Below are 25,345 nucleotides of genomic sequence, written 5' to 3'. Positions count from 1 at the left end.
AAATCAGCTATATATATACATATATCTCCTCTCTCTTGAGCCTCCCTCCCATCCCATCCCACTCTTCTAGGTCATCACAGAGCTCCCTGTGTTATATAGAAACTTCCTACTTAGCTATCTGTTTTACACATGGTAGTGTATATACTGTAACAGAATTATTGTATAAAAAAAAAAAAAAACCCACAATGTACATTTAAGTCCTTTGTCAGAGACTGCTCTGGTAGGTACAGTTGGTTTCACTGAGGAGGAGCCACAGTATCAGGAAAGGGGTGGATGGAATCTGAGTCAGAACACTGATTCACCAATTTGTGGTGATATTTCTTGGGTGGACCTGTCAGATGACCAATCCACATTATGTCTATGTCTTGGTATCCAACTCAAAGAGAATTTTCATTTCTTTCTTTAAATCACAGATCCAAGTTGTCATCAACACTTGTTAAACAAGTTTACTTTTAATTGCTTTCTGCTATTGCACCCAGCCCTTAAGATCCCAAGTATCACTGTGGTTAGTACATTTACCTGAGAACCACTGATCAGGACAAAAGAAGTACAGAAGTTTCCTTTATCATTACTAACATCAACAGCCATTGTATCAGTACATTATGTACAGGTAAGTGGAGACTTGCTTGACTAAAATTCTGACATAAAAAGAATTAACACTTTTCCCACTATGACTCCCACCCAAGGGGTGCAGTAAAACAATTGAGTTTGAGGGGGATTCATAATTTTTCCACAGCAGTTTGGATTTCCTGCCTGGGAGCGACCCTCTTATTTACATGTTGTACCTGGGATCTATAGGGGTTTTTTTTTAGCAATTTGGGGAGTGCTTCAAAAAGCTAACATGCCGCTTAACATTCTGTGAATGAAAAACAATATTAATGTGTAACTGCTTTTTAATTAAAACTTTTTAAAATTTTATATTGGAGTATTTAGTTGATTAATAATGTGTTAGTTTCAGGTGTACAGCAAGGTGACTCAGTTATACAAATATATGTATCTCTTCTTTTTCAAATTCTTTTCCCATTTAGGTTATTACAAAGTATTGAGCAGAGTTCGTTGTGCTACACAGCAGGTCTCTTGTTGGTTATCTATTTTATATTTTTATTTATTAAAAAATGCTTGGAGTATGATTGCTTTACAATGTTGTGCTATTTACTACAGTACAGCAAAGAGAATCAGCTATACATGTACATATAGCCCCTCTTTTTTGGATTTCCTTGCCATTTAGGTCAATGTGTGACTATTTTAAAGTGGAGAGAAGGAAGCAGAGATAAGTTTCTTCCCTCATAAAGCTAATGTTAAATTGTTATTGGTGGTAATGATTATGAATCCTTCATTTTTGTTTAATATCTGTGCTTTCTGAAGTGCTTTCATGGATATAACCTTGAATCTCACAGTACCATTGCTTCATAAGAGTTCTCTATAGAATAATATATAAAATTATGTATTTTTATCTGTAAAATGTTCATAAACTAGAATAGTGTAACTATGTATAGATATGTGTTACCTCAAGTATCTAATTAGATTATTACTTCATCATGTGAACAATCATTATTCATGCCAACCTTTTAAAAACATGCATGGAGTTTTCATTACAATGTATACAATATACCAAAATTAACTGATCCTAATTTATAATATTTATAACATTATAAATTAGGATAACTGAAGTACAAACTCATACTTTACACAAATATTTGTATAAAAAATGTGCATCCTAACATAATACTCTTAATTAACTGTGCTCCAATATAAAATAAAAATAAATTCATGTAAAAATATAATTAGAAAGAGCATGCTCAGTCAGGGGAGTGCTGGAGAGGATTTAGCATATGCAAGCTATTATACATAGAATGGATAAACAACAAGGTCCTACTGTGCGGCACAGGACACTATATTCAATATCTTCTGATAAACATATTGGAAGAATATGAAAAGAATGTATATATATGTGTAACTGAATCACTTTCCTGTATAGTAGAAATTGACACAACATTATAAATCAACTATACTTCAATGAAATAAATTTTTCATTTTTAAAAAAGAAAGAGCATGCTCACTGCGATAGAGCAAACTAAGAATATTTTTATTGAACTAAAGTAAATACTGTTATGTGATTTCTTTTTTATTAAAAATATTATGATATTTGTAACCCTGATATTTTCTTATTAGTCTCATCTTTGGTCTATCAGTAAGGAAAGAGCGTTCACACACACTTAAAAGCGGAGAAGAAACAAAAAGATTGTTTTGTTCTGTTTCATTTTGCCTGTAAGCTAGTCATCACTTTTATGCTGGGCGGGTAATATTATTTTTATTTATAGAGCACCTCCTCCTTCTCCGTCATTCTGACACTTGTGTGAAGTCCTAAACTGAAAGAGTCCAAAGGATTAAGCCATTGTTTCTAAGCACAGCTAGTTAGCCAGGAAAGGTTCAGGCCCTAGTTCAGTGAGTAACTTCTCAGGGTGAGGCAATAATCTGATTGCCTGGGGCATCTTGGGGGAATCTTAAAGCATGGTTGCCTCTGAAGGTGCATTTGATGAGACCTTAGGTAGTCTGTGGCTGCACAAGAGTTCTGAGTGATGAAAGACCAAGAGGAAGAGAGGAAACACTACAAATGAAAGTCAAGACTTCAAAACCGTATTTTTCAGTTTCAAATTCTTTTGTAGGGCTAGTCCAATGAAATAGGAAAACTCTTAAAGCTATGTTTTAGATCCTTGCCACAGAAGCTTTGCGAATTCATGGCAGGGAGATGGGCACTGCTCTGATCCAATATGGCACTTCATATTTGTGGGTGTTCTTTTTATATAATAAGGACATAGTAAATAACATAGGATCATAATCATAGGATAAAAATTATAAATTCTCTTCTCCTCCTGCCCCCCCCTACCTGGCAAGGTCTTCACTTACTTTTTCCACTACCCATTGATCAGGGGAGGGAACTAGAGTCTAAGTAAAGGTAACTTGGCACCAAGCATCATAACTCCTGAAAAATAATTTCATAGCACAGATCCAGAGAGGTTCAGTCATAAGCTTTAAGACAAGCTCATAGGCTTCACCTCCTTTTTCCCCTTTCTTCCTTCTTTCCTTCCTCTCTCCTTCCATCCTTTCTTCTTTCCTTCCTTCCTGTCTTCAAATGTCTTTTGCTACTAATGTGTTTAGAGTGTGGATATTCTAGGGGTGAAGAGAAAATAAATAAAGATTTGGAATGGTTGACTTTTCTAATATGTCTTTCTTATTCATATTCTTTACTTGCAGACCAGTGACAGTTTCTCGGACATCTTTGCCACTGTGGGTGATTTTCCTCATTGTGTTTGGAGTGGTGGCAATCCTAGGAACCACTATTGGTCTCCTAGTTCATTTTCTGGCAGTAGGTTGGTAAAGAAAACATTTCTATTTCTTTAAGTTTATTGCAATCTTCATTTCTATTTCTACAAGACAAAGAAACAATTGCAAACAACAAATAATCTCCTTTTAGAAAGGCCATTAATGAATGACCCAAGATCCCAGAAATAAGCATTGTCAACATTTGTCAGTGTATTACAGACATCTTTTTGAATATACACAGGTAACATAATGTATGCTTTATAAAGACATGAGTGCATAGATAATTGGTAAAAAGTGAAAGTCGCTCAGTTGTGTGCGACTCTTTGCCACCCCATGGACAACACAGTCCATGTAATTCTCCAGGCCAGAATACTAGTGGGTAGCCCTTCCCTTCTCCAGGGGATCTTCCCAACCCAGGTCTCTGACATTGCAGGTGGATTTTTTACCAGCTGAGCCACCAGGATTCTTTACCAGCATAATGTATGCTATATAAAGACGTGAGTGCATGGAAAATTGGTAGACAGTCAGAAAAAGTAATCTACCAAGATGGTATCAAGGGTGTTATTTTATATTGGTAATTAAAATATTATACTCATTGTATGTGACGAAGAGAGAAGGAAATGGCAACCCACTCCAGTACCCTTGCCTGGAAAATCCCGTGGACAGAGGAGCGTGGTAGGCTACAGTCCATGTGATGAAGAGAAATCAAAGAATATTGAATTTTGACTATTTGTTTCTTGATAACAAAGATATTAACAATAAAAAGTCTTCTCTACATACATTTTAAAAAAGACTTTGGAAAACAAGAGAGAAGTTGGAGTCACTTTTAAAAATCATGTGTTTTAACTTTAGACATTATGTTATTCATATCCTGCTATGAAAGTTTAAAAATAAGTACACAGACTTTTCATTTGTCTGTCACACTTCTCAGTAGTTTGTTACCAATATTATTATTTTTCACTGTCAACATTTATAGCACTTTATTTTGGTTTACAATTATAATTACTACAGTTTTGGAGTTTTGAATGAATATATTTTCATATTCAAATATTCATATGCTCACCATTACTCCTTTATCCATGACTTTGCTATGCTTGGATTTTTTTTCTCCTCCTAAGCTTCATATCAGAGAAGGTGATGGCACCCAACTCCAGTACTCTTGCCTGGCAAATCCCACGGACGGAGGAGCCTGGTAGGCTGCAGTCCATGGGGTTGCTAAGAGTTGGACACGACTGAGCGACTTCACCTTGTCTTTTCACTTTCATGCATTGGAGAAGGAAATGGCAACCCACTCCAGTACTCTTGCCTGGAGAATCCCAGGGACGGGGGAGCCTGGTGGGCTGCCGTCTATGGGGTCGCACAGAGTCGAACACGACTGAAGCGACTTAGCAGCAGCAGCAAGCTTTATATACTTTAGTTTTAAGAGTCAAACTGTTACAGCTTTTTATAAAAAAGCAAGCCTTCCTCCGCTACCCTTATTTCCCATTTCTCAGAGCAACCGTTTTCAACTGTTTGGTTCTTAACATTGCTGCTGCTGCTAAATCACTGCAGTCATGTCCGACACTGTGCGACCCCAGAGACAGTAGCCCACCAGGCTCCCCGTCCCTGGGATTCTCCAGGCAAGAACACTGGAGTGGGTTGCCATTTCCTTCTCCAATGCATGAAAGTGAAAAGTGAAAATAAAGTCGCTCAGTCGTGTCCAACCCTCAGGGACCCCATGGACTGCAGCATTCCAGGCTCCTCTGTCCATGGGATTTTCCAGGCAAGAGTACTGGAGTGGGGTGCCACTGCCTTCTCCGCTTAACATTGCTATACCTGGACTTTTCAACTATCGATATGTATTTACTTTCTACTATTCATGTCATACTTCTTCACTCCCTGGCTACATGGTTGTTGATTTGGAATTTCCCTTTAGCGACTTTCTAAGAGTTATTTTCAACTGTCGACTGTGTCTAACCCCCTAATACCTGAATTTCCTTTTTATTATTTTATTCACTTAACTGTGGGCTTCTCTGATAGCTCAGATGGTAAAGAATCCGCCTGCAGTGCAGGAGACCTCGGTTCAATTCCTGGGTCAGGAAGATCCTCTGGAGAAGGGATAGGCTATCTGCTGACGTATTCTCGGGCTTCCTTTCTGGCTCAGCTGGTAAAGAATCCACTTGCAATGCAGGAGACCTCTCTTCGATCTCTGGGTTGGGAAGATCCCCTGGTGAAGGAAAAGGCTACCCATTCTAGAATTCTGGCCTAGAGAATTCCATGGACTATATAGTCCTCAGGGTCTCAAAGAGTCGGAAAGCAAATTTCACTTTCACTTAGTTGTGGAATGTATGTTCCAGAAACTTTCAGGGAAGTTTACATTTTGACATGTCTGAAAATATCACAATCTACTTTTGACCTTAATTAACAGTATAGAATTCTAGGTTGAAAAATGTTTTCCTTTTGAATTTTGAAGTTAGAGCTCTATAATCTTCATGTTTTATAGTTTCTGCCAAGAATTCTGATGACATTTTGATTTCAAACTTTTGAATGAAAACTCTTCTCCTACTCTCCCATCTTCTGAAACCTTATTGGATTTTTTTTCTTTGTCCCCAGTATTTTGAAATTTTATGGTAATTTGATATAATCTAGATCTTATTTTTATTCATTGTGCTGGCATTTAATGGATCCTTTCAATCTAGAAAGTGAAGTGAAGTGGGATTCTTGGGATTCCCTGGTGGCTCAGATGGTAAAAGCGTCTGCCTGCAATGCGGGAGACCCGGGTTCATTCCCCAGGTTGGGGAGATCCCCTGGAGAAGGAAATGGCAACCCACTCCAGTACTCTTGTCTAGAAAATTCCATGGATGAGGAGCCTGGTGGGCTACAGTCCATGGGGTCACAAAGAGTTGGACACGACTGAGTGACTTCACTTTCTTTTCTTTCTTTCAATCTAGAAACTCATGTGCTTCAGTTCCTGAAATTTTTCTTAGATTTTTTTCTTCGATAATTTTCTACCCTTTTACCCTCTTTCTGGGGCTCCTGTAATTTGGATATTAGGCTTCCTAAATGTAGTCTCTAATTTTCTTATCTGTTTCTTTCTATTTTTCCATCCCTTCATATTTTTAAAAATGACTTTCTTGGTCATTTTCTCAAGTTTATCTTCCAAACTTCTACTGAATTCTTTGTTTCTGCAGTTATATGTATAACTGCTTTTTAATTATCTGGTTATTCCTTTATATAACATCTTGGTTTTATTTCTTACAAAATTTTCTCCGAATATAATAATCTGTCTTAGTTTTTAGTCTCTTTCTTCAAATGTTTTCTCTGTTTATTTTGGCAATATTTCATATTAGATACTTGTCTCAAATATATGTTAATCTTTCAGCTCAGTGTCTGCTAATATTTAGGATTGGAGGTTAAAGAGCTGACTGAAACTCACTATGAAAGAGATATCTGTTGACAATGTTGTTAACTATAGACTGTGCTATTTAGGTGGTTTTGTTGAGAGAATTCAAGTTACCAATACGTTTAGATATTTTTTCTTGAACTGGTCAGAATTCCTCGGTGTAGAGAAACTTCATTTGTTTTACATGAGCATATTCTGGGCTAGGGGAAAAATGAAGTGGGGCAGGGGAAGAATTCAGCATATACATTTTTAGAATGTGCACATGCTTTAAACAGTGTCTCAGTTTTCACTGCTGCTGCTGCTGCTGCTGCTGCTGCTAAGTCACTTCAGTCATGTCTGACTCTGTGCGACCCCAGAGACGGCAGCCCACCAGGCTCCCCTGTCCCTGGGATTCTCCAGGCAAGAACACTGGAGTGGGTTGCCATTTCCTTCTCCGATGCATGAAAGTGAAAGTGAAAGTGAAGTGGCTCAGTCATGTCCAACCCTCAGCGACCCCATGGACTGCAGCCTTCCAGGCTCCTCCGTCCATGGGATTTTCCAGGCAAGAGTACTGGAGTGGGGTGCCATTGCCTTCTCCTAATCCAGAAAATTTAGCAGTTGGGGGAGACACTGGGATCTAGTTGCGTCAATCATTTAGAGCTCTTTAAATTAAGCCTTCCCTTTTCTTTTGGTCTTTTTCTGAGCTTAGAGAAAGGAGAATGTTGTAGTCCCACAGCCTTAAGTAGAAATGTTCTCTTAAACTCTATTGCACCTAGAGCACTCAGTACAAAAAATACAAACAAAAAACCAAAACCCAATCCTTCAAAACCATGTGTGTGTAAATTGCAGGGTTTCTATACAGAAATAAGTTGTAAGTAATCAAGTCATGGAAAGGTTGTAAAATAAATCTTTCTGCACCTTATCTTTCTCAATTCATATTTGCATTTGGACTACTTTAGAGATGAGAATGTTAATCATAAGGTGCAAATATTTGCTTTAGATTTTTCATCTCTAAGGGGTTATTTTCATCTCATCAGGTACCAACAGAGTACAAAGGCTATATTCACAGTGATCTTAGCATACTGAACAACCTCAGTGGTATATTAGGCTTCTTGCATAGAATTAAAGTAAGAATAGAATACTCAAGAAATTATTTCCTTGGACTTCCCAGGTGGTCCAGTGGTTAAGAATCTGCCTACTAATACAGGCGGCACAGGTTCGAACCCTAGTCTGGGAGATTCCACATGCCGTGGGGCCGCTAAACCCATGGGCCACAACTACTGAGCCTGTGCTCTAGAGTCCACACACTACAAGGCAAGCCCCTGCAATAAGAAGCCCTTGGACAGAGGAACCTGGTGGACTATGGTCCATAGTGTCTCAAAGAGTCTGACACGACTGAAGCAACTTAGCTCGCATACAAGCACAACAACTAGCGAGCAGCCCCCACTCGCCACAGCTAGAGAAAGTCCACCGGAAGCAATGAAGACCCAGAGCAGCCAAATATAGATAAACAAAATTTGAAAAAGAATTGATTTCCTTGTTCTAGGGGATAGTTTCTCAGCCTTAAATATCTTAGATATTAAATGTTCCAGTTTATCCACCGGCTCTGGGAAGGTGCTCCTTGCAATTGTAATAAAATCAGTTTGGATCTGGCCAACTTATTGATTTACACTGAAGAATAGTCATGACTGACTATTATAATAAGTAGAGATATTTCAGTTCAGTCAGTTCAGTTGCTCAGTTGTGTCCGACTCTTTGCGACCCCATGAATCACAGCACACCAGGCCTCCCTGTCCATCACCAACTCCCGGAGTTCACTGAGACTCATGTCCATCGAGTCAGTGATGCCATCCAGCCATCTCATCCTCTGTTGTCCCCTTCTCCTCCTGCCCCCAATCCCTCCCAGCACCAGGGTCTTTTCCAATGAGTCAACTCTTCGCATGAGGTGGCCAAAGTACTGGAGTTTCAGCTTTAGCATCATTCCTTCCAAAGAAATCCCAGGCCTGATCTCCTTCAGAATGGACTGGTTGGATCTCCTTGCAGTCCAAGGGACTCTCAAGATTCTTCTCCAACACCACAGTTCGAAAGCATCAATTCTTTGGCGCTCAGCCTTCTTCACATTCCAACTCTCACATCCATACATGACCACTGGAAAAACCACAGTCTTGACTAGACGGACCTTTGTTGGCAAAGTAATGTCTCTGCTTTTGAATATGCTATCTAGGTTGGACATAACTTTCCTTCCAAGGAGTAAGCGTCTTTTAATTTCATGGCTGCAATCACCATCTGCAGTGATTTTGGAGCCCAAAAAGATAAAGTCTGACACTGTTTCCACTGTTTCCCCATCTATTTCCCATGAAGTGATGGGACCGGATGCCATGATCTTCGTTTTCTGAGCTTTAAGTCAAATTTTTCACTCTCCACTTGCACTTTCATCAAGAGGCTTTTTATTTCCTCTTCACTTTCTGCCATTAGGGTGGTATCATCTGCATATCTGAGGTTATTGATATTTCTCCCGGCAATCTTGATTCCAGCTTGTGCTTCTTCCAGTCCAGTGTTTCTCATGATGTACTCTGCATATAAGTTAAATAAGCTGGATGACAATATACAGCCTTGATGTACTCCTTTTCCTATTTGGAACCAGTCTGTTGTTCCATGTCCAGTTCTAACTGTTGCTTCCTGACCTGCATACAGATTTCTCAAGAGGCAAGTCAGGTGGTTGGGATTCCATCTCTTGAAGAATTTTCCACAGTTTATCGTGATCCACACAGTCAAAGGCTTTGGCATAGTCAATAAAGCAGAAATAGATGCTTTTCTGGAACTCTCTTGCTTTTTCCATGATCCAGCAGATGTTGGCAATTTGATCTCTGGTTCCTCTGCCTTTTCTAAAACCAGCTTGAACATCAGGAAGTTCATGGTTCACTTATTGCAGAGATATTTAGAAATCTAAATAAAGAACTAAAGGATGCATTGTGAACAATGAATTATGAAAAATAAAATTGAACATCTTCAAGGTCTATTTTTTGCTACCTATAGTAAAACCTAGTACATTACCACTGCAAAGCCCTATCTCTATGATAAATGATCCATGACCACAAACCAGCTAACAACAATTAACAATGTTCACTCGCAAATGATTATTTGTAACTACACATTTTCAGCATTTTAAGAAGTTTTCAACTTCTTTTTCCCTCACTTTTCTCACTGCAAAATATTTCCACCATATTTATAATGACAATGTATCAGTTCAGTTCAGTTCATTTCAGTCACTCAGTCGTGTCCGACTCTTTGCAATACCATGGCCTGCAGCATGGCAGGCCTCCCTGTCTATCATCAACTCCCAGAGTTTACTCAAGCTCATGTCCATTGAGTCGGTGATGCCATCCAACCATCTCATCCTCTGTCATCCCCTTCTCATCTTGCCTTCAATCTTTCCCAGCATCAGGGTCTTCTCTAATGAGTCTGTTCTTTCCATCAGGTGGCCAAAGTATTGGAGTTTCAGCTTCAACATCAGTCCTTCAAATGAAAATTTAGGACTGATTTCCTTTAGGATGGACTGGTTGGATCTCCTTGCAGTCCAAGGGACTCTCAAGAGTCTTCTCCAACACCACAGTTGAAAAGCATCAATTCTTTGGTGCTCAGCTTTCTTTATAGTCCAACTCTCATATCCATCCATGACTACTGGAGAAACCATACCTTTGACTAGATGGACCTTTGTTGGCAAAATAAGGTTTTTAATATGGTGTCTAGGTTGGTCATAACTTTCCTTCCAAGGAGTAAGTGTCTTTTAATTTCATGGCTGCAGTCACCATCTGCAGTGATTTTGGAGCCCCCCAAAATAAAGTCTGACACTGTTTCCACTGTTTCCCCATCTATTTGCAATGAAGTGATGGGACCAGATGCCATGATCTTGGTTTTCTGAATGTTGAGCTTTAAGCCAACTTTCTCACTGTCCTCTTTCACTTTCACCAAGAGGCTCTTTAGTTCTTCTTCACTTTCTGCCATAAGGGTGGTGTCATCTGCATATCTGAGGTTACTGATATTTCTTCAGCAATCTTGACTCCAGCTTGTACTTCATCTAGCCCAGTATTTCTCATGCTGTACTCTACATATAATTTAAATAAGCAGGGTGACAATATATAGCCTTGATGTACTCCTTTTCCTATTGGAACCAGTCTGTTGCTCCATGTCCAGTTCTAACTGTTGCTTCCTGACCTGAATACAGATTTTTCAAAAGGCAGGTCAAGTCGTCTGGTAGTCCCATCTCTTTCAGAATTTTCCACAGTTTATTGTGATCCACACAGTCAAAGGCTTTGGCATAGTTAATAAAGCAGAAATAGATGTTTTTCTGGAACTCTCTTGCTTTTTTGATGATCCTGCAGATGTTGGCAATTTGAAGTTGGCAGATCCTGTGCCTTTTATAAATCCAGCTTGAACATCTGAAAGTTCACGATTCACATACTGTTGAAGCCTGGCTTGGAGAATTTTGAGCATTACTTTACTAGCGTGTGAGATGAGTGCAATTGTGTAGTAGTTTGAACATTCTTTGGCATTGCCTTTCTTTGGGATTGAAATGAAAAGTGACTTTTTCCAGTCCTGTGCCCACTGCTGAGTTTTCCAAATTTGCTGGTATATCGAGGGCAGCATTTTCACAGCATCATCTTTCAGGATTTGAAATAGCTCAACGGGAATTCCATCACCTCCACTAGCTTTGTTCGTAGTGATGCTTCCTATGGCCCACTTGACTTCACATTCCAAGGTGTCTGGCTGTAGGTGAGTGATCACACCATCGTGATTATCTGGGTCATGAAGATCTTTTTTGTCTTGTTATTCTGTGTGTTCTTTCCACCTCTTCTTAATACCTTCTGCTTCTGTTAGGTCCCTACCATTTCTCTCCTTTATTGAGCCCATCTTTGCATGAAATATTCCCTTGGTATCTCTAATTTTCTTGAAGAGATCTCTAGTCTTTCCCATTCTATTGTTTTCCTGTTTCATATTTTATTTTAATTACGGTGTCTGCCTTTCTATATTCATACAGAACTTGTAGTTTAACAGTTAAATTTATCATTTAATTATGTCCTTATTCGTATCTCATGTATACTTTTTTCCATTTTGAGCCTGTCTCTCCCACAAGATAATCTTCAAAGGCAATGATCATACTACAAACTAATGCTAATGTTTTTTTAGTGTTTACTATATGCTAAGCACTACTATCCATTATCTAGCATATTCCTAGATGCTTCTATCTATCACATATTAGGAGTAAGATGCATTATATATCAAACAGCATAATATCTATAAAAATTTAGGAAGGAAATGTAATGGATTAGATGTGGGCTTCAGGGTCAGACAGGTCAAGAGGTCAGGTATTGATACTTGGCTCTTTTTAGTAGCTAAATGATGCTAGGTAAAATACTGAATATCTCTGAGACCACATTTCTCTTGAAAAATGGGTATTCTTCACATGGTTTTTATAAAGTATCTTCACATACTACTACTACTACTACTACTAAGTCACTTCAGTCATGTCCGACTCTGTGCAACCCCATAGATGGCATCCCACGAGGCTCCCCCATCCCTGGGATTCTCCAGACAAGAACACTGGAGCGGGTTGCCATTTCCTTCTCCAATGCATGAAATTGAAAAGTGAAAGTGAAGTCACTCAGTCGTGTCCGACTCTTCACGACCCCATGGACTGCAGCCCACCAGGCTCCTCCGTCCATGGGATTTTCCAGGCAAGAGTACTGGAGTGGGGTGCTAATGCTAATAATTTTTAAAATATTTACTTTTTATTTATTTGGCTGTAGAAGGTCTTAGTTGTAGCACATGGGGATCTTTGATCTTTGTTGCAGCATGCAACATCTTTAGTTGCAGCATGTGGGATCTAGTTCCCTTATCAGGGACCAAACCCAGAGCCTCTGAATTGGGAACACAGAGTCTTAGCCTCTGGACTACCAGGGAAGTCCCAGCAATTTTTATTTATACTCCAAAAATTGATTATTCTAGACAGATATCATTTATAGCATGTCCTAGCTTCCCTCATAGCTCAGATGGTAACGAATCCACCTGCAATGTAGGAGATTCCGGTTCAATTCCTGGGTCAGGAAGATCCGCTGGAGAAGGGATAGGCTACCCACTCCAGTATTCTTGGGCTTCCCTTGTGGCTCAGCTGGTAAAGAATCTGCCTGCAATGTGGGAGATCTGGGTTTGATCCCTGGGTTGGGAAAATTCCCCTGGAGAAGGTTACGGGCTACCCACTCTGGAGAATTCTGGAGAATTCCATGGACTATACATACAGTCCATGGGGTAGCAAAGGGTCAGACTCGGCTGAGTGACTTTCACTTTCATCTGTCTCAATCAAGATGTAACTCTTCTTTCTGACCTTTGTCTGAAATGGATCTGCTCCATTATTGGTCTTATAAATACTTTCCACAAAGCCCAGTTTATCTAATCAGCTGCCCTAGAAAGGTTCACAAGGCTTGTAAATATCTAATATGAACATATTATTTACTATTAATAGCTGGTATTACCATGTAATTTATATTTGGATTTGAAATCCATTTCACTTAAATAATCTTTGGATCATTTCCTTATCTCACAGAAAACAAGACCTACTATTACCAAGGTAGCTTTAAAGTGCTGAATATCCCATATAATAGAAATTATGAAAAGGAGACATCACCAGAAAATAACTATCTTAGCAAAATTCTTGAGACGAAGGTAAAGTAATATTTTCTTATATTTAGTTCATTGTTAATTCTCTGAAACATAAACTTATTACTGGAATTTAATGTTTGACTCTATGTTCTCTTTAACAGATGTCTGATGCGTTTCAGAGTTCTAGCATTTACAGACAATACATCAATTCTCAAGTCATCACACTGGTGTAAGTAACTAATAACTGTAAGAAAAGCTATCAACCTATTACATATATCATTATATTTCAAATACCACTATAAAAAGAGTCTGTTGACATATTACAATCATTAGCCAGAAAGTTACTAATGAATGACATCATCCTAAGCCAAATATCAGGCTAATTATTTAGTGTACAACTAAAGCACAGTTTGAGCTATTTAGTTAAGTTCATTTTTAGCCACACTGAGAATACATTATTTCTTAAATCACATATGAATCATTTCTCTAGTATTTAAAGTTTTTATGTTCAGCAAATACTAACTGGTCTCTTAGACCAATGTTTGATGGCATAACATTTTTATTTAGCTGTAACATAAATACATATGTTTTTTCATGTTTTTCTATTCTTGCAAGTTAGCTAAACACCTTGGAGAACTGCCCTAGAGTTCTTTTACAGTAGAAAAAAGCATTTCTACACCAGACTTTGATTCCAAGGAAATCCTTTTAGTGGCCAGAACAAGAAGCAAAATAGCTGTGCTGTGTTTTCTGCAAGAGTTTGCAGAAATATGGACTACTTAATGGAGCTCTGTGTGCTATACTTCGTCACTGTTGTGTCTGATTCTTTGGGACCCCATGGACTGTAGCCTACCAGGTTCCTCTGTCCATGGGGATTCTCCAGGCAAGAACACTGGAGTGGGTTGCCATGGCCTCCTCCAGGGAATCTTCCCAACCCAGGGATCAAACCCAGGTCTCCCGAATTGCATGTGGATTCTTTACTGTCTGAGCCACGGGAAGCCCAAGAATACTGGAGTGGGTAACCTATACCTTTTCCAGGGGATCTTCCAGATCCAGGAATTGAACTGGGATTCCTATATTGCCAGCAGATTCTTTACCAGCTGAGCTACCAGGGAAGTCCAGTGGAGCTCTAGAATATGAGTTAAACAACCTGATCCAGCTTTGCTACTTAGTAACCCTAGAGTCTTGAGTGAATCGATACATCACTCTGACTCTGCTTTCCTGTCTGTAAATAGTGATAATAACACATACACTGCATTCCTCATAAAACTATACTTAAGATCAAAGAAGATAATGTGTATGGAAATATTTGCAAGTAAACACTTTTCCAATGAAGGCTATTATTGCTTTTACCTTAGTCAAGGCCATCAGACTATGTCTGCCCTTCTTCTGCTGCTCCTGAAACTCAAGGGGACTCCTAGAATTGCAAAATGGTTCAAAAGCTCAATTAGAATTAATTTTGGGAGTTGATTTTAGTATTGGAAACAGTGGGAGGCTAACACTAAAGGATATCTTTCAAACAGGACTGCAACCACCCCAAGGCTTCTGCTTGGTTTTCCCACACACATAACTTCAGGTATCTATTGGAAGTGTGAGCCCATGGAAAGTGATGGAGAGGCTATAGGTCTGAGGTTTTCATTTGGGCACAGCTTGCTGATGGCTCAAACAGTAAAGAATTTGCCTGCAATGTGGGAGACCTGGGTTCAATCCCTGGGTCTGAAAGAGCCCCTGGAAAAGGGAATAGCAACCCACTCCAGTATTCTTGCCTGGGAAATTCCATGGACAGAGGAGCCTGGTGCGATACAGTCAATGAGGTCACAAAGAGACACGATTGAGCATCTAATACTTTTGACTTTCAACTGCTACTATAATCAAACTTGTATTAGCTGAGTGCTACCTAGGAATGACTTTATTTACGTAACAAAAGATAATCATTCATTAGAAAGATCTAAAGCATAATAATACCACTTCAGACACTAACCTCGGAGATGCTCAACAATTCTTACAAGTCCATTAGCCCGCCTCTTGCACTGCCCCCACCCACATTCCAATACCAACCAAATCTGTCCTGAACATGACAGTCAGGTTAATCTTCCACAAGCACAGTTTTATTCAACAACTTCTCTTTACCACTACCCCTTGGCTAGTATTCAAATCCTCTTCCATCTGAACTCAGTCTCCTAGACACTGTTGTCACTGGCCAACTGGGCATGGAGACAGAGTGCATAGTGTAATGAGCCTGGGTTAGACAGTCAATTGTACTGTATCTGGATCTTAGTTTAATTACTGTGTGATCTTTAGCACATTGAATGTTTGCATGCTCATTCATGTCTGACTCTTTGAGACCCCATGGACTATAGCCCATCAGGCTCCCCTCTTCATGAAATTCTCCAGGCAAGAATACTGGAATGGGTTGCCATTCCCTTCTCCAGGGGATATTCCCAACCCAGAGATTGAACCCAGGAAACCAGCATTAGCAGGAAGATTCTTTGCCACTGCACCACCAGGGAAGCCTCTGAGCACATTGGGTAGACTTTCAAAGTCTCAAGTTTTCCTTGTCTGCAAAAGGAAGGTAATGACACCTAAGGTGCAGGGTTGTTGTAGAGACTAAGTGTGATAATAAACGTCATAATGTAGTACCTGGAACACCGCAGATACCCAGTAAATGCTAATTAATATTATTGCTACTCAATTATTCTGCAGTACTATTCCTCCTTTGCTCTGCCTGATAGCAATTTTTGCTTGATGATGAAATAGTGATAAAAATATTTTAAGGTCTAGTGTGTATGTTACCTCTTCGATAAAAATTTCTCTGATACTTTAAGTAAACCATGACTTGTCTTATTTGCAGATAAGATAAACATCTTATTGCTTTGCCTCACTAATTTATTATAGTCATTTGTATAGATGTCATCTCTCTTAGAAATCTGGAAACTTCTTGAGAGTAGGAACTCTGTTATAGTCACCCTTGTATCACCCCATAACACCTAGTCACTTTTCATAGCAGCTCAATAAATGACTGATGAATGTAGGAATAAATGATCCCGGTTCTTATATGATACTTTTACTCTGTGCCTCAAGCCTTTCCTACATTTTTAGATGTGTAGAACCACTTGTCTTCTAAACTGAATAGCTGTATGCATACGAGCAAAGGTAGGCAGCTGGATGATCCTGTGATTAACTTAAAGAGAAGGTACTACAAACACCTACAAAAGAACCGAAGTGAAGATATAAGAGGTCAAGGAATAAAGACAAAATGTTCATTTTTAGCAACATATGAAACTTTTACTGTGTTTTTAGTCCTGCTGACAACAGTGTGACAGCACATATATGGCTGGTATTCAAGGCGCCCAAATCAATGAAAGAAAACACAAGAAGAGGGATTGAAAGCATCTTACGTCAAATGCTGAGGAACCACTCAGGATCCTTGACCACAGATCCTGATTCGCTTACACTTGAGGGTAAGCTTATGTACTAGATGGAAGTAGTGTTACTCTCACCTTTTTATCCTGGACATGTATCACAAGCACCAAGCACAAAGCTGATTCCCATTTTTTTAATGAATAAGTCACAGTTTTATATCAGAGCAACAATTTATATTCTTCATTATTAAAACACACTTAGATCATAATAATGCCACACCTTAAAATTAGTTCTCTGAGGGAAAAGCTGCTCTTTATTCTAAAGTAAATAGTAAAACTTTGAACAATCCTTACAGTAGTGATGTATTCTTGTATTCTTTTCATGCTCTCCTATAACTTTCAGAAATAGGATTCGATCAGCCATTATAAGACAAGTCAATTTTTAAAAGTTATTTTTGTTTACTGACAGGAATCAGGTTCACCTGGAGGTCTTCCTGTTCTTCAAAGGAAGTATACTAGCAATTTTCCACTTTGGATGATATAGAGTACAATTCCAATTAAATGAAGTCTCTCATGTGGAACTATGAAGATAGTATTTCCATATTGCGCATTCATATATAGTAAAAGAACAATTCAAATAAGCCAATATTTTCTCCCTTCTGTTGACACTTTATCCTGAGATTCAAAATTATTTCTCTCTGGACCTACCATCACCAGCCCCAGGGTCAGTGATTAATGCTAGTAATTAAATTTACAATGAGCCTTTTCTTCTATTTCAGAAATCAGTAAGGCCAAAGCTGAAAAGATAATCAACAACCGTAAGTTCAGATACTTTTTAATTAAATGTATGTGATGATGTAAAACATATCGATCAAGATTTGTTATTCTCAATCAGACACAGTTCTAGTTGCTTTACATGTAACTCATTCAATCCTTACAACAATCCTAGATAAGTATTATTATTATTTCTTTTGGAAGGACTGATGCTGAAAAGTTGAAGCTCTAGTATTTTGTCATCTGATGTGAAGAGTAAACTCATAGGAAAAGATCCTGATATCAGGAAAAATTAAAGGCAAAAGGAGAAGGGAATGGTCAAGGATAAGATGGTTAGATAGCATCACTGACTCAATGGACATGAATCTAAGCAAACTCTGGGAGACAGTGGAGGACAGGGGAGCCTGGCCAACTGTAGTCCATGGGGTCACAAATAGTCAGATGCAATTTAGCAACTGAACTACAAAAATTATTATTCCACTTTAGAGATGGGGAACTGAAGCATACAGAAGTGAAGCAATTTCCTTAAATTCATACAGCTTGTAAATGATGGGGCCAGAATTCAGACCAGGGAGTCTGGTTGCAGAGTCCATGTACTTAATGGTGTCTTTATCCACCTTGCACAGTTTCCATATCCTCCAAGTGCTGAAGAGTCTTGGAGATAGTATGATGGGTAGGAAGGTGATCCAGGGGTTGCTAGTAATTCCTGTGTAGATTACATTCTGTTCCTTTCAGTGAGAGACACTGTCAGATAGAACAACACAAGAATAACTGAGCTGAATCTCAGTTTTGTAATCAAACAGGATCTTTCTATTCTCAACAGTATAACACTGACTCTTTCTGACAGGCTGTGGGAGACGACCAAGGATGTCAGCTACATATGATAGAATCAGGGGTGGATCCACTGCTCAGGAAGGAGAGTGGCCCTGGCAAGCAAGTCTCAAAAAGAATGGCCAGCACTACTGTGGAGCATCTTTGATCAGTGACAGATACCTGTTGACTGCAGCTCACTGCTTTAAAAAGTAAGTTCATCATATTGCCTGGGGCTAGGGCTTCCCTGGTGGCTCAGTTAGACTGCCTGCAATGCAGGAGACCTGGGTTCGATCCCTGGGTCAGGAAGATCCCCTGGAGAAGGGAACAGCTACCCACTCCAGTACTTTTGCCTGGAGAATTCCATGGACAGAGGAAACTGGTGGGCTACAGTCCATGGGGTTGCAAAGAATCGGACACAACTGAGCGACTAACACTTTCTTTCAGGGAGGCTAAAGTTCCAGTTTACACCTGTTATCCCAGTGTAATCATCAATAGGATTCCTTCTCGTTCTCAAGTGTTCTTGTTTGAAACACAAATCATATGATAAGCCAATCTAAGGCTTTCCTACCTTATTAGTAAGATTGGAAAAAGTCATTCATTCTTGACATTTTATTTCTCACATGTTTCTTATCTCTCATCACTTCATACTCAAGATATCCCAAATGACTTGCAATTGTTATCACACAAAATCCTGTTTCATACCTCCTTCCCACTCTGCACCTGCCTATCTCCTTCTCACTCTGCACCTGCCTATCTCCTTCTCTCCTTGTCTTTTAGGCAAGTATGACTCAGCTCTATAGTCTCATCAAAATGCTACTTTTCCTAAGAAATCTTCCAGTCCCAAGAGCATGCAGATTTAAGTCCTCCTATTTTGTGGTCACACAACCATTTAGGGAATTAAAACTTTTTGTGTTCATGCCAATCTTTCATTAGATTTAAATTTCTTGAAGGCATGAACTATTTAGTTTCTACATCTTAATCATCTTACATAGTATAGGTATAAGGACTCAAAGAAGATTTTTCAAGTGAATTTAAAAAAATCAGATTGTACCACTGCTAATGGATTGCAAAGCAAGAAATTGTCATTAATGTCATGAAAAGACTATAACTGATGCAGCCTGTACCTCTATTTCTCTGAAATAAAAGCAAACTACATGATTTTTATTTCTTTCAGTTCACAAGATCCAAGGAACTATACTGTCACCTTTGGTACCAGAGTAAATCTCCCCTATATGCAACACTATGTTCAGCAAATTTTTATTCATGAAAACTACATCAGGGGTGAACTTCATGATGACATTGCAGTTATATTGCTTACTGAAAAAGTTTTATTTAAGAACGATGTCCATTCAGTTTGTCTTCCTGAAGCCACACAGATTTTTCCACCAGGTGAAGGAGTTGTTGTCACAGGATGGGGAGCACTTTCATATGATGGTAAGTTAAGTTTTGAGTAGGAACTTAATATTCAAGGTACAAAAGAAACAAGAAAAAAAAATGATCCAGGGATAGAACGAAAGGATCATTTAGCCCTGGAGGCCCAGTACTTCGAGGAAATTGTTCGAGGAAGGTGCATATGAAGTTATGACTTTGCAAATCCTTGATTTGGAACATTCCAAGGAGGCCAATTTGGTAGAGGAAACCCCTTGACCCGGAGAACCTAACTAAAAAGGTGCTGCTGCAAAGATGTAAGAAGGGAAATAAGGTCAAAGGAAGACAGCATTAGAAAGATGTTTCAAATTATTCTTTAAAAATATATTCTTTGGTTAGAGTGAGGGAAAGGAGCTTTTTCATTCTTAGAATGTGAAAGTGAAGTCTCTCAGTTGTGCCTGACTCTTCAAAACCCCTTGGACTGTAGCCTATCAGGCTCCTCCGTCCATGGGATTTTCCAGGCAAGACTACTAGAGTGGGTTGCCATTCCCTTCTCCAGGGGATCTCCCCAACCTAGGGATTGAACCCGGGTCTCCTGCCTCACTGGCAGACACTTTACCATCTGAGCCACCGTGGAAGCCCAATTCTTTACAAATTTCTTTTTCTTTGGTTTGAGTGATGGAAAGGGGCTTTTTCAGTCTTAGAATAAGCAGAGTCAAATATAAGTCTTATACAGAGAGGACAAAGCTAGTTTTCCATCCTGCTCTGCTACAGAGCAGCTCTTTTGCTGATAGTGTTTGTGTCCATTAGGTGAATATCCAGTATTACTTCAGAAAGCACCTGTGAAGATTATTGATACAAACACTTGTAATGCTTGGGAAGCATATAATGGGATGATACAAGACACAATGCTATGTGCTGGCTACTTAGAAGGAAATATTGATGCATGCCAGGTAAGTCTGGATATTATTCACACTGACCATATAGTATATAAGCAACTACTATTTTATGTAAATTATCACTATGAAAGTAATTCTGTGCTTCAGTTAATTTACTCTTTACAGTCCAGTCAAACTCCCTCTCGGCTCTGGGACTAAAGTAATTCTCCCCTATATGCCACATGTGTTTATAAGTGTTTAATAAATACATGTTGGACTTACTCTGAGTTAAGCACTGACTGAAGTCCTTTACAAATATGAATCCATTTAATCCTCATCACAACTTTGTGATGTAGATGCTATCATTACTATCATTTTATAGATGAGGAAATTGAGGCAGAGGAAGGTAATTTGCAAAAGGGCACAAAGCTAGCATGCAGGAGATCAGGTATATAAATCAAAATAGCCTAGCATCACAGTCCATACTCTAAGCAATATTTCACTAAATTCTCAGTCTCAGAAATGTTTAAATTACTTCTAGACTATTTCTTTTACTTTGTAGCCTCATGGGCTACAGTTTTGTTACATTTTTCAGATATGAAGCCTGCTACTCCAAGTATATCCATAATATATGTCTCCCAAAGTGTTCTGATGGAATGCTTATCAGTTCATGCTTCAAGACTCAAGTTTACCCCAAAGAGCCCCAGTGAATATATAGGCTAGTCCATCACAGTTGAGGTTAGACTTACATCATACACCTTCCAACAGTCTCTATGAAGCGTGAACCACAAATTCATCTGGGCTTACTACTTTATGTAAGTAAAGTATCGAGGTAAATTCTCATAATGACAAATATTTTTTATTTAGGGTGACTCTGGAGGACCACTAGTTCATCCCAACTCTCGAAATATTTGGTACCTTGTTGGAATAGTGAGCTGGGGAACAGAATGTGGTACAGTCAATAAACCAGGAGTCTATACACGAGTGACTGCCTACCGCAACTGGATTGCCTCAAAGACTGGTATCTAAGAGGAAAGCATCTTATAGACCCTGTTTTAGGTCATTTTGGCCTCTTACTCCTAAGCCTTATTTAACATGTATTTTAAATTGGTGTGTATAATAATTATGTTGAAAAAACTGTGGTTTTGAGGGAATATTTATGATCTTTGAGAAGACTCGACTAGACAAAAAATCTCATGTTTAGTTGAGAAAAGCCTAACTAAAGAAAATGTTCCTATCAAAATGTACCATTTCTATTTGTTTTCTATTTCTCGCGCCCACAACATGGTTATCTCTCTACACCGTAACACTCTTGGTTTTAGTCATTCAGACTTTCTGGAATTGAGAAAATATGTCCTTGTCCACTGCAGGTTAGCAAGCAGCACTCTAGGAGACTAGAACCAATACCTTCTGAGAGTTGGTTGGAACACACTGGATATGCCTTCCTTTCTATCTTTTGTGGAAGGGATGTAGCTATGAATTAAATCTGGTCTGAATTTAGGCATGGCTTAGAGAGTCTCCTATTTGTCATGGGATCTTGATCAACTCTTGAAATCATTGTTTAAGAATTTCACCATAAGCAACATTAGGCAAAAAAACACCTTTTTGACTCATAGAAACCAGGTACACTAATTTTGCTTTGTTCATAAAGGCTTCTGTGGAGATTCTTCATTTGTAACATGTATAAAAAGAGTAGCTATGAACCATGAAAGTATATTTTAATTAAAACAAATTAAAAAACAAACTCTCTTTGTTCAATATGACAATTTTTTTTTCTTCTTTTTTGGTTTGTTTTCTAGAGTCTTACTGTTGACCGTCTCTCTCTTTTTTTTTTCCCTGTTATTCTTGCCACTTGGTTCATAACTTGGGAGAGGGCTCCAGGGTGGTAAAAAAGCTACCTTCTTCATTCTATTAATTTCTGAGAGCTTAATATTGAAACTCCAACTAAAAAATTCTTAATTTATCTACTTAAACATTTGTAATATATAGTGAAACTACATGTAATTTTGTTCTGTGTTTTCCAAGTCTCTAGTAAATTTGTTATCATATTTTACTAATTTAAAAAATAAAAAAGAAAGATAAAAAGCAGAAAAGAAATCTACCTCAAGGCTGGAGAGAGAAGCTTGGGCAAGTGGGTGGGGGAGTAAGGGGTAGGGAGGTGGGGGTGGGGGTGGGGAAACAGTGGGTGGGATCCTCAAAGGGCCCTGTAAGCTGGAGGCTCCTGGACACACTTGAGGATGATGCTGGCCCAGCCGCATCAGAATTGAGGCCCCAGACAGCCTGTGGAGTTTGGTCAGGTTATCATGCACAATCTGAATGAATTTCAGCTTGGAGTCTAGGAAGTGGCTCTCTAGGAAGCCACAGAGGTGACAGGCAGAACCCAGGCATGTCTCCTCTCCCAGGCCAAGGCGATTTGCATAGTGGGCAGGCTGCCTCCCCACACATCAGGATTTCCTGGGGATCAGTAGCCATGCAGGTCTTGCATCTTCAAGAGGTGCTGGGTGCCTGTGCACTGCTGGATCAACTCATGGAAAAAGCCATCTGGGGGTCATTGTCTAGTGGGAATGCAGGCCCAGAAGGAGGGAGGTGAGCCAGACCCACAGGAGCAGGTTGACCAGGCACTGATGGTGGCCTCTGTTTGGGAGGAATATGTCTACCTGATCTGGGGGCTCATGGTTCATGGGCAGCTAGGAGCCAACCTCACACCCCAAGTGGTGATGGAATAACCAAGAAGACAGCTCCAGAGTCAGAGATGTAGAAAATAAGTTTATGGTTACCAGAGAAAAGAGAGGAGGGGGGAGGGATAAGTTGGGAGATGAGGATTGACATATGCCTACTACTACATATAAAATAGATAAGGACCCACTGTATAGCACAGGGAACTGAACTCAATACTCTGTAATGAACATGACAAAAGAATCTAAAAAAGAGTGGAGCTGATTCACTTTGATTCACTTTGCTGAATAGCCAAAATCAACACAGCATTGTAAACCAACTAGACTCCATTAAAAATTTTTTAAAAAGAAGCTGAGGCTGAGAGCTGAGGAGGAAGTTGAGGATGTTCAGAGGCTGGAGGGACAGATACCTTCCAACCAGAGACAGATCTTTACCCTGTGCATGTAGCTCCTGTTTTGAATATACTCATGGCATCTGGTTCCATCACTTCATGGGAAATACATGGGGAAACAGTGGAAACAGTGTCAGACTTTATTTTTTGGGGCTCCAAAATCACTGCAGATGGTGACTGCAACCATGAAATTAAAAGACGCTTACTCCTTGGAAGGAAAGTTATGACCAACCTAGATAGCATATTCAAAAGCAGAGACATTACTTTGCCAATGGTCCGTCTAGTCATTACTTTGCCAAAGGTCAAGGCTATGGTTTTTCCAGTGGTCATGTATGGATGTGAGAATTGGACTGTCAAGAAGGCTGAGCACCAAAGAATTCATGCTTTTGAACTGTGGTGTTGGAGAAGACTCTTGAGAGTCTCTTGGACTGCAAGGAGATCCAACCAGTCCATTCTGAAGGAGATCAGCCCTGGGATTTCTTTGGAAGGAATGATGCTAAAGCTGAAACTCCAGTACTTTGGCCACCTGATGTGAAGAGTTGACTCATTGGAAAAGACTCTGATGCTGGGAGGGATTGGGGGCAGGAGGAGAAGGGAACGACCGAGGATGAGATGGCTGGATGGCATCACTGACTCGATGGACATGAGTCTCAGTGAACTCCGGGAGTTGGTGATGGACAGGGAGGCCTGGCGTGCTGCGATTCATGGGGTCAAAAAGAGTTGGGACACGACTGAGGGACTGAACTGAACTGAACTGAAAGTGTATTCTGCTTAATTATGTAAACTATTAGTTTAAAAAAAAAAGAACTACTACTAATTCAGTTCCTTTATCCATGAAATGATAATTTAAAAATTATTTCCTGATAGCCTTGATATTATCATTATGTTAATTAAGAACACTGCAAACTTTGGCACAGGTGCTTTTGATTAGAAACATATTTATCTTAAATACTTCATTATACATTAGTTAAATGTGCATAACACACATGCAGTTAATACATAAAAAAGGTTTCAAATTGTTTTGAATATTTATGGCAATGTATATTATATAGTATACATATTAAAATTTTATACTTTAAAAATCTGAGATTAAGAAAGGAAAACAATGATGACTTGAAAGAGTTATTCCAGGTATTCATTCAGCTTGTATCAGAAGAAACATCAAAATCTCAGTGTCCACAAAGTCTGGAAACTTGATGTCCAGTCAACAACCCTAACACACTTTTTCTAAATTCTGGGAAAGAAGCTTCTTCTACAGCACTGTGAAGTGTTGTTGGATTATTGTTGGTGATTTGTTCTTTTGTAGCCATCTTAACCATTTATCTCCTTGGCCTTATATTTATTCATTAGGCTTTTGACATTGTCCTTGGTGGTGGCAGATTCTGTAACTGACTTTTCTATAAAGCTAGTATCTAGATCCAGTTACGTTTATACTGGACCTTTTTCAGAGTCTTGTCTTTTCAGTTTTAAGCTGCGTATTTTTTCTTGAATCATTCATTCTCAGCCACAAGACTATCCACATACCTCTTCAGATCTGCTAATATGTGTGCTGGATTTATTAGTTCATTCTTTTATGATGTCCTTTGAGGCTCTGCTTCCAATAGTACATGGACTTTTTGGTTCACTCATTTTCTCGGAGTGTTGGAGCCTTTCAAAAACAAAAAGCAACAACAACAACAACAACAAACACTTGAATTTGTGTCATATGCTTCTCTTAGGGAAGGCCACTCTTCTGGGAAAGAAG

General features: G+C 39.1%; 1 protein-coding gene across 2 annotated transcripts; it reads left to right on the top strand.

Moving 5' to 3' along the window:
* The first annotated feature begins 421 nt into the window (after nucleotides 1-421).
* On the top strand, nucleotides 422-22,278 carry LOC109560164 (transmembrane protease serine 11B-like protein). Of its 2 annotated transcripts, XM_019962150.2 has the most exons (10): nucleotides 422-610; nucleotides 3,256-3,371; nucleotides 13,287-13,405; nucleotides 13,504-13,571; nucleotides 16,640-16,800; nucleotides 17,481-17,519; nucleotides 18,323-18,497; nucleotides 19,463-19,722; nucleotides 20,467-20,609; nucleotides 21,402-22,278. In XM_019962150.2, exons 1-10 carry the CDS (start codon nucleotides 603-605, stop codon nucleotides 21,561-21,563), a joined length of 1,251 nt encoding a protein of 416 aa, XP_019817709.2. In that variant the 5' UTR covers nucleotides 422-602; the 3' UTR covers nucleotides 21,564-22,278. The 2 variants fall into 2 exon arrangements, with proteins under 2 accessions (XP_019817709.2, XP_070647643.1); XM_070791542.1 differs by lacking the exon at nucleotides 3,256-3,371 and having other exon boundaries at nucleotides 425-610.
* Nucleotides 22,279-25,345: the final 3,067 nt, after the last annotated feature.

This window comes from Bos indicus, chromosome 6 (genome assembly GCF_029378745.1).
Source record: "Bos indicus isolate NIAB-ARS_2022 breed Sahiwal x Tharparkar chromosome 6, NIAB-ARS_B.indTharparkar_mat_pri_1.0, whole genome shotgun sequence".
NCBI classification, from domain to species: Eukaryota; Metazoa; Chordata; class Mammalia; order Artiodactyla; family Bovidae; genus Bos; species Bos indicus.
Note: the sequence above shows the minus strand (reverse complement) of the source record. Positions and strands in the feature narration are given on the sequence as shown.

What these genes read in the sequence shown, in the direction of transcription:
- LOC109560164 (XM_019962150.2), top strand. An exon ending in GCAGCTCACTGCTTTAAAAA is followed by an intron (nt 18,498 to 19,462) that starts GTAAGTTCATCA and finishes TATTTCTTTCAG; the next exon opens with TTCACAAGATCCAAGGAACT. An exon ending in GGGAGCACTTTCATATGATG is followed by an intron (nt 19,723 to 20,466) that starts GTAAGTTAAGTT and finishes TGTGTCCATTAG; the next exon opens with GTGAATATCCAGTATTACTT.